At 41.3% G+C, this 8755-nt stretch overlaps 1 protein-coding gene across 1 annotated transcript in view; it reads left to right on the top strand.

Moving 5' to 3' along the window:
* The first annotated feature begins 446 nt into the window (after positions 1–446).
* Positions 447–8755, top strand: part of KCNK10 (potassium channel, subfamily K, member 10) — a 71813-nt gene continuing 63504 nt past the window's right edge. The window contains exon 1 of the mRNA XM_009884573.1: positions 447–498. Within this exon, the coding sequence (XP_009882875.1) occupies positions 447–498 (52 nt within the window). The remainder of the gene's footprint in view (positions 499–8755) is intronic.

Below are 8755 nucleotides of genomic sequence, written 5' to 3' on the forward strand. Positions count from 1 at the left end.
CCCAGGTGGGGCAGCAGAGGGGCCGGGCTGCAGCGGGGACCCCGCCAGCCTGACATCTGCAGGTGGACTGGGTGAATCAGATGAGGGAACCTCCCCAGGAGCCAGCAGCACCCTGGACCTGCTGCTCATCTCAGCCTGCTCTGTTCCTGCTCCCCCCCCAAACCCTCTCCGGTCCTCACTCCATCCCTTCTCACCCTCTCTCTGCTGGGGTGCTTGCACCCCTCCTCACCTCGCCGGTACAAACCCCTCCACTCCACTCCACTCCCCGCCCCTCCCCACCTTCTTTGATTTATTTGTGTATTTCTTTCCTTGGCAACCACCAGTTCCCCTCAGTCAAACAGCGCAGACTCCCTATAATTTGAAATTAATTTGTTTGACTGCAGCATTGAGACAGGAAGGTTGGGAATTTATTTAATTCTTTTTCCTCCCTGTGCAAAAAGGAAGCGATGAAATTTCCAATCGAGACTCCAAGAAAACAGGTGAACTGGGATCCTCAAGGTTGGTGATTCTCTATTACTATCATTACTATAATAATAACAATTATTATTATTCCTTGTGTCTAGTGACTCGTAGGAGACTATTTGACTCCAAATGGGAGGAGACATTGGATGCTTGTCTGCTTCCCATGTGCACTGCTCAGTCTTTCTTGCTCAATCCTAGCAGTGCGCTAGAAAATGCTTCTCAGACGTGGGGTTGGGTGGGTGCGTGGGTAAAACCTCTTCTATGTGTAAGTTTTATAGTTCTATATGTGATATCTGTCTTCCCTTCCCTCCCTTTTTCTTGAGTATTTTCATGGCAAACTTGCCTGGGATGGCAGTGATCTCTGGCTCACAGCATTGTTTGTTTTATCTGTGGCTCCTTTGTTGTTTCTAGTGATCATTGTTTCTGCTAAATGGGTGGTACAGGAGTGGGCACAGATGTGACTGCTCAGGGCTCCTTGATGGCAAATGTTTGTTGGCAAGCAACTGGAGCAAAATGCTGCTGCAATATAACCCATAGTGTCGACGGTATAAAAAGACACGTTAAATAATGGAGCCCAAAGGGACCTTTTGACTCTTTACTCCGTCCTGTTAACAATTGATCAGCCCAAGTGGATAGTTTCATTAACTCTATAGTTAGGTTTGGAGCCTGTCTTGGGAAGTGTGTTTGTGTGATGGTGGAAGGAGATTTACGCCAGTGCAGTGGTTTTCAATAAAACGATCCAAGTGGTGTTTTAAAATAAACCATAATGAAATGCTGTCCTTTCCTGGCATGGGGAGGAGGTTCATATGCAACCTACAGAAGAAGTCACTGAAAAAAACCCTACTGGTAATTTGTATACTGGTGTGTCATATTTCTGTGCATTGGTACAGGAGCAGAGCAACTTGAAGCCATATGCTTAGGTTTGCAGCAGAACGGCTGGCAGCCAGTCACTGTACAGCAGTGCTTGCAGGAAGTATGAAGTGATAGCACAGGCTTTGATTATTCATCTTTATTCCGCAGGTTTGGTTTTAGTGGTCAATTTGTCTGTCATCCTCTGTGCCCTCACATCTACAAAATGAAACCTTAGAAACAGCTTCTCCTGGCATAAAAGGAAAACATCAGAATAGACATCTTTCTGCTGAGCAGATCTGGTGTGCTGTTTGAATAGTATACACAATTAAGCTTTAGTTGAAGTCTTACTACATCTTTAATTAGATGAAGGCTGAAATCGACACATCAGCCTCCTCCTCCCTCAGCTTCACAAGGAACACATGGGTAGCAGTGCTAAAGAGATTTGGTTATTTTAATAATCCTATATTCCTTATCTTAGGGTCAAAAATCTGTGTGGTGAAAACTTGCTGCTCCCAGGTGCTTTTTTGAATGTGTGTTTGCTGTTACTTCATTTTAATTTATTTTATGTATTCCAAAATGCCTTTTAATGCAAAAAGCCCTTTCCTCCCTTCCCGTGACAATGCACACAGGAGGCTGTGCTGATGGCATTCTGCATGCAGCTCCTTTGCTTGGCAATCAGCTTTAAAGCATATGGATCCAACAGGTGGTTGGGCACAATTTGCTAATGTGTCCAAAACTGTAGAGTACTGTAACAGGTAAAAGACCTCCAACCCAGCAGGTTTCCTCTCTGTCAAGCTGAATCCCTGCTAAGGACTGCAGAATCCTACCTGTTATTTCCCCTCAGTGTATTGACTTTGCTAGCCAGGCAGAAAGGATGCTAATGTATAGCCAGCAAGGAAGCAAAATATCTTAATTTCTAATTCTTCAAGGGACTCAGGAAATAGATAAAATTTGGTGGACTGGAAAAAGGCAAATTGGTAAGGAAAAGTTGTCTCAGGCCCAATCCTTTAACCAGTAGAGGAACAGTGCAATGATACTGTACTCCTATCGTCCCACTGAAGAATTAGTGATGTGCGTAGAAGACAAGGTAGATCAGAGTTCTGTTCTTTTTGAAATGAAAATATATTTATGTAGATATAAATGTTAGCAAAGATCTACACAAAATTACTTTGAACCCTAAAATGAATTTGATTTACAGTCACATATGCAGTCTGTTCTCTGCATGTACATGTGAAGAATGATGTTATGTTTTGCATTCTATGTGACAACCTTGGAGTTATGAACTGAAGTAGCTTTTCTTAGTTACAAAGATCAACATGTAGAAAGCTGGTGGTGCAAGGATACAGAGAGTCCTAAGTATTAAAAGCAGAGCTCTTGTCCAGTTAGTGTTCACACACAAATACTAGGCTTATTTCAGTACATGTTGTATGATCATGCCCTGTTATGGTCGTCAGACAGAGAACGTGCAGTTTCCACAGTTTTGTCTAGTAGAAATTGTGCTAACTTGTGCTAACAGTACTTGAAATATATCAACTGATGTTCCTGGCAAGCAAGCTAGCAGTCCAATGATGTAAGTGAGAGCTATGGTATCTCAAAGATTGTTTAGATTTGATTATTCCAGGCAATATTTTCTAGAAACTATACACACTTCTAAAGGCCAGGGCCCTTGTTGTGGAGATACAGCTTGCTTGGCACTGATTATGTTGCTGGTTTGAACCCAGGTCAGAATGATAGTTATTGAAATGAATTAACGCTCAAACTCCGTAATGCTGACTGAACTATAAATATTTACATAGGTAAATAGATTAGAGTCTGCTGGTAGCTTTTGTCTGGCATAAAACTGGTATTCTCAGTTCACGTCAGCAAAGATCAATACACTATAGAAAGACTTTGTGGAGAGAACAGATTTAAAAGAATAGAATTGACATGAGGGATGGTGTCTGACAGACAGCTAATGGGAGGCTGATTTCTCAGCCATTTAACTGGGACAAACAGGGCGTGGAGACTGAACTGTGCTTTTATCCTGTTGTGTAGTATCTTCACTTGTCTTGGGTATAGATTATATCTGTGTGTTCCCTGTAAATGCTGAGTGTGTTTTCTAGATAAACCAATCATAAACCTGGAAGTATATAGGGTCCAGATCCCTCCAGTGAAGTCCCCTGCTATCCCAGGCAATCAAACTATATAATCCCATTAACAAACAGGTCAAACTCCATCCCAAAAGTCATTGGGACTTGCACCTAACAATCCATTGTGAAATAAAATCATAGAATTGTCTAGGTTGGAAGGGATCTTGAAGATCATCAAGGCCAACCATCAACCTAACACTGCCAAAAACAGCACTAAACCATGTTCCTCAGCACCACGTCTACCCATCTTTTAAATACCTCCAGGGATGGCGACTCCACCACTTCCGTAGGCAGCCTGTTCCAGTGCTTGGCAACCCTTTCTGTGAAGAAATTTTTCCTATTATCCAATCTAAACCTACCCTGGTGTAACTTGAGACCATTTTGTCTCTTCCTGTCACTGATTGCTTGGGAGAAGAGACCGACCCCCACCTCGCCACAACCTCCTTTCAGGCAGTTATAGAGATCGATAAGGTCTCCTCCTCTCAGCCTTCTTTTCTCCAGGCTAAACAACCTCAGTTCCCTCAGCCGCTCCTCATAAGACTTGTACTCTAGAGCCCTCATGAGCTTTGTTGTCCTTCTCTGGACATGCTCCAGAACCTGAATTTCTTTCTTCTAGTGAGGGGCCCAAAAATGAACACAGTATTCGAGGTGGGGCCTCACCAGTGCCGAGTACAGGGGGACAATCACTTCCCTAGTCTTGCTGGCCACACTATTCCTGATACGGGCCAGGATGCTACGGGCCCACCTGGGCACACTGCTGTCCAGATCTCTCTGTAGAGCTATCCTACCCTCAAACAGATTGACTCCCGCCTAACTTGGTGTTGTTTGCAAACTTACTGAGCGTGCACTTGATCCCCTCATCCAGATCATTGATAAAGATATTAAAGAGAACTGGCCCCAGCACCGGACCCTGGGGAACACCACTTGTGACCAGACACCAACTGGATTCAGCTCCATTCACAACCACTCTCTGGGCACAGCCATCCAGTCAGTTTTTGACCCAGCGAAGAGTACACCCATCCAAGCCATGAGCAGCCAGTTTGTCCAGGAGAATGCTGTGGGAAACCATGTCAAAGGCTTTACTGAAGTCCAGGTAAACAGCGTTGACAGCTTTCCCCTCATCCACTAAGTGGGTCACTTTGTTATAGAAGGTGATCAGGTTTGTCAAGCAGGACCTGCCTTTCATGAACCCATGCTGACTGGGCCTGATCACCTGGTTGTCCTGTATGTGCTGCGTAATGACACTGAGCATGATCTGTTACATAACTTTCCCAGGGAGGGAAATATGTCCTAGAATCTCATATATATTGACCAAAAAGCATACTATTCACAGACAGTGAGTGAATGGGGTAAAAAATGAGTAAAAGACCCATGCAGGCACCTCAAGAATGTTTTAGGGAGAGTTGGGCACATTGACTAGGGGCACGGGATCTCACACTACCTGGCCTTACATTTTAGAAAACAAGCCTGCCATTTCTGTTACTGGTGCAATCAGCCTGGATATACACAATGATAAAACATTTGATCAGCCTGTCACTTATTTTGCTTCTCCCATTTTGTGCAATTCAGGTAAAGCAATAATAACTGAAATTAGTGAAAGACAAGATTTTTAGTTTCATACCTCATGCAACTTCCCATCTATAGTTTTCAGAATATAAGATTGGGTTTATAGCAGCATATGAAGACATTAATTCTTGTAATTGTTGTTCTCATCTCTCCTCTTTCCTGCATTCCTCCTGCTGTTTGTTACACCCACCTGTTGTCTGTGCTTAAATTGGCTTATAATCTCTGCACATATATTTTTATACAGTATCTAAACCACAGTGGGTCCCTTACCTGACTGAGACATCTAGATGTTTCAGCAATATCAGTTTGGGTTTTTTTTCTACAAATTATCTGTGTAAAATTGCTGTTTCTTTGTAGAAAAGAAGGCAAGATGAGACTGTTTCCAATACGCTCAGAAATTATCCCCAAGCATGACTGTCTTGCAGGGGGATGGTGAGATGTCTTTCGAAGAGAAGGGTGTCTATCTTGGTGATGTTCTTAGTACACAGAAAATGGAATTCAGTCTTGTTCCATCCCCCTTTGTGCCTGCATATTTTTTTTTGCTGTCATTGTAGTGATATGGATTGTCAAAACCCTTTTGAATTTCCAGGTAGATGTTTATCTCTACACTGACCTTTCAGAACTCTGAAGTTTTGGTACAAGTTCCTGTGTCCTTTCACAAAGACATTGTTTGTGTAGGATGGCTTTCTGCAGTTTGGAACCCTAAAACCATGCTTTTATTATCATCCTTCCATTTAGCATGGGAGTTAGTGGTCTGTGGGGAATTCAAGCTGTAGTTGGCAGTCTGGAGTTCCTTTTCAGATTATGCCACTGACTTATGTTTAACCTTCAGTAAGCCACTTACTTTCTTTTCCTCCCTTTTTCCTTGACTGCAAAACGTGAATATTAAAACTTCCCTAATGCTCAAGGGTGTTGTGAAATATAATTAACTTGTTTAGAGCAATCTAAGATCTGCTATTGAAAGAAGAGCATATGTATTGCAATCAAATGCTAAAAGAATTAGGAGGGAGCAAAACAGCCTGTCATCATACACAGATCACATCAATTAAGAAATAAGGTTATCTCTGCACTTTACAACTAGAGGAAACTAGTATTTCTTGCGCTTCTTTACAGACACTGAAGACTCAATTGAGTTTCCCATTAGAGGTATCCAGAGACATTTGATATTCCCCAGCTGCCACTCCAGAGGGGCTCAAGTCTTCCATAGGTCCTGTGTCACCTGCCATGGGATTTCTCACTTCACCTGAGACACCTCAAACACCACTGGACACCTATATCTGGGGCAACCCCGCTGAGTCCCAAATGCCTTCATGCAGATATCAGGATTGGATCATCCCTTGATGACTGTTTGTTGGAAAAATCTTCAGCATCAGCTATTCAGTATAAATTAAACTGTGTAAGCTTTTTTTTTAATTAAGCTTAATTTAATTAAGCTTAGTGTAAGATGACTGCTATGGGAACCTATAATGTGTAAAAGAGCAGCTCTGATCCCAGCAAATGACCAATGGTCAGCAGGATACTGACCATATGCTACTGGTATCACAAAATCACATTAGCTACCAACCCATCTGATAGACCAGGACTCTGCTGTGCCAAATTAGCATGGGTTGCAGAACAACTGCAAGGGGTTTGTTTTAAAGAGAGATTTGAAGGAGAATAGAAATTGGATAAACAGGAGGACACTCCTGGCAGTGCATGGTGTAGGCACAATAGTGCCAAATACAGTAAGGTGGAAAATTTGATGAGTTTGGAAAACGGATAAAAGAGAATGAAGAAATCAGAACTTTACTAAAGGCTGTGTGGAGCTTGCAGGGGGGCAGATAAATACTGTGGACCCTAATGTGGCAAGAGATAGGAAGATATGATTGAATTAGCAGGAGAAGAAGAAAGAGAGCAGAGAGGTATTAGTTTCATCGTTGTTCTCTTTGAGATGCCCTGGAAATGGAAAAACTAAGGATTAGAAAAGTAAAATTAGTAATAAGAAAGTGTGAGAGTGAAAGACTGGACAGCAGCTTTCTTAGTAATAGTGAGGAAAGACTGAACTCCAGTCAAGGTAAGGATGATGAAGGGTAGGGTATCATTAAGATGTCATTGGTACTATGAGAAAAAGGAAATGAAAAGAATCGAAGGCAATATGAAGCTGTAAGTCTAAGACAGGGACAGCAGTAGAATTGTCAGCAATGGGAGAGGTTAAGACAGAATTATTATTTCAGTGAAGGTTACCAATGCTATTTTTTGCCACATATGTACAAGAGTAATCCATTAATAGGCTTTTGGACTGAAAAGTCCCTTGGGCAGCTCTTGAAAACTGATGCTACTTGAAGTAATGGAGATTGCTTTTGGGAGAAACATGTATGATATCAATTGTAATTGGGTAGCTTTTGGTTTAGCTTTTGGCGTTTATGTGGATTTATGTAGCTAGCGTGTGACTACATCAGCTTGAGACAGAAGAGTACATACATATGGTGATACTGTTTAATTCTTACTCTTTTGATTTAATCCAGAGCTAGGAATTTTACCACTCGCTTCTGTGTGAAGATCATGAGATTCTTTACGTTAAAAGTATCGAAACTATGTTGTCCCTGCAGGCTTTACTGAGTTAAAAGTAAGGGAGTGCCTGGAATCACTGGGAGAACAGGGGCCCTAGATGTTGTATTGTAAATAGGGTAAGTACCTGGAGTGAAATGGGGAGGGAACAATGAGGAGGTCAAGATAAGAAAAGGGTAGCAAATGCACTACTATTCAACAGATAGAGAATTACACAATTCAGTGTGATAGGAACACCTAATATTTATTTTGTAATAATCTCCGTGTAATAGCAAAAGCCAAAACAGAGAATATAAATGCTGAACAGTTGTCTGCTTTTTATGGAATTTTTATGTCAAAGAAATGACATTCAGCAAAAGGCTAAATACTACCTTTTAAAATATTTTTTATGGGAATGCCTCTGATTTTTTTTGTTTTCTGTGAGAAATAGAAAACATCCTGGGACCTGGCCTTTGTCAGACAGAGGCTGCTCATGTTCTGGTTCCAGAGACATCGGTTACACTTCTATTTTGTGTCTATAAAGAATGTATATTAAAAACATTTTAACTATAATGGAAAATGTGCTCTAAGATGAACCTGCTGACTTTCGTAAATAATGTGCTATGCAGTTCTCACTGGTTACCCCAATTAGATAAAACAAGTGAGAACAGCTTGTGTCATATACCTTTGTACTTTAGGGTGGTAGTACCAATCCTTTTTAGTCCATGGACCATTATTATTCTCCCAACATACTTTCCGGGCTGCTTTTCATAGTTACAATTAAGCATTAACTCAGATTATTTAAACAAAATGATATTTCAAAAGTGAACTATGAATCTCTTACCATGTTAATGAACCATAGAATTTAGGGAATATTTCCTTGGTCGGGAATGCTGAGACCAAGAATTCAGATTTCAACTTTTTCTTTAACTGCTAATACAATTCTCATGCTATTACAAATCTTATTCTTGGCAAAGTGTCCCAAATGCCTGTATTATTATGTGTTATTCAGATGTCCCAAAATACAAGCATAGGAGATCACTGGTGAGATTTTGCGCTTAGAGTGGAAACTTCAGTGTGGGTGTATCTTGGTGTTGGAAATGGAAAGTCAGTAAGGTGGTAGAACCTGTTATCAAAGCCTGGATATAGGGGGAAAAAAGGGTGGAAGAGAATATGCAAGCTTGGCTTCATTTTATTTTTCTGTTTTTAAAATGGAAGGG

Source organism: Charadrius vociferus, unplaced genomic scaffold, assembly GCF_000708025.1.
Source record: "Charadrius vociferus isolate BGI_N301 unplaced genomic scaffold, ASM70802v2 scaffold300, whole genome shotgun sequence".
Lineage (NCBI taxonomy): Eukaryota > Metazoa > Chordata > Aves > Charadriiformes > Charadriidae > Charadrius > Charadrius vociferus.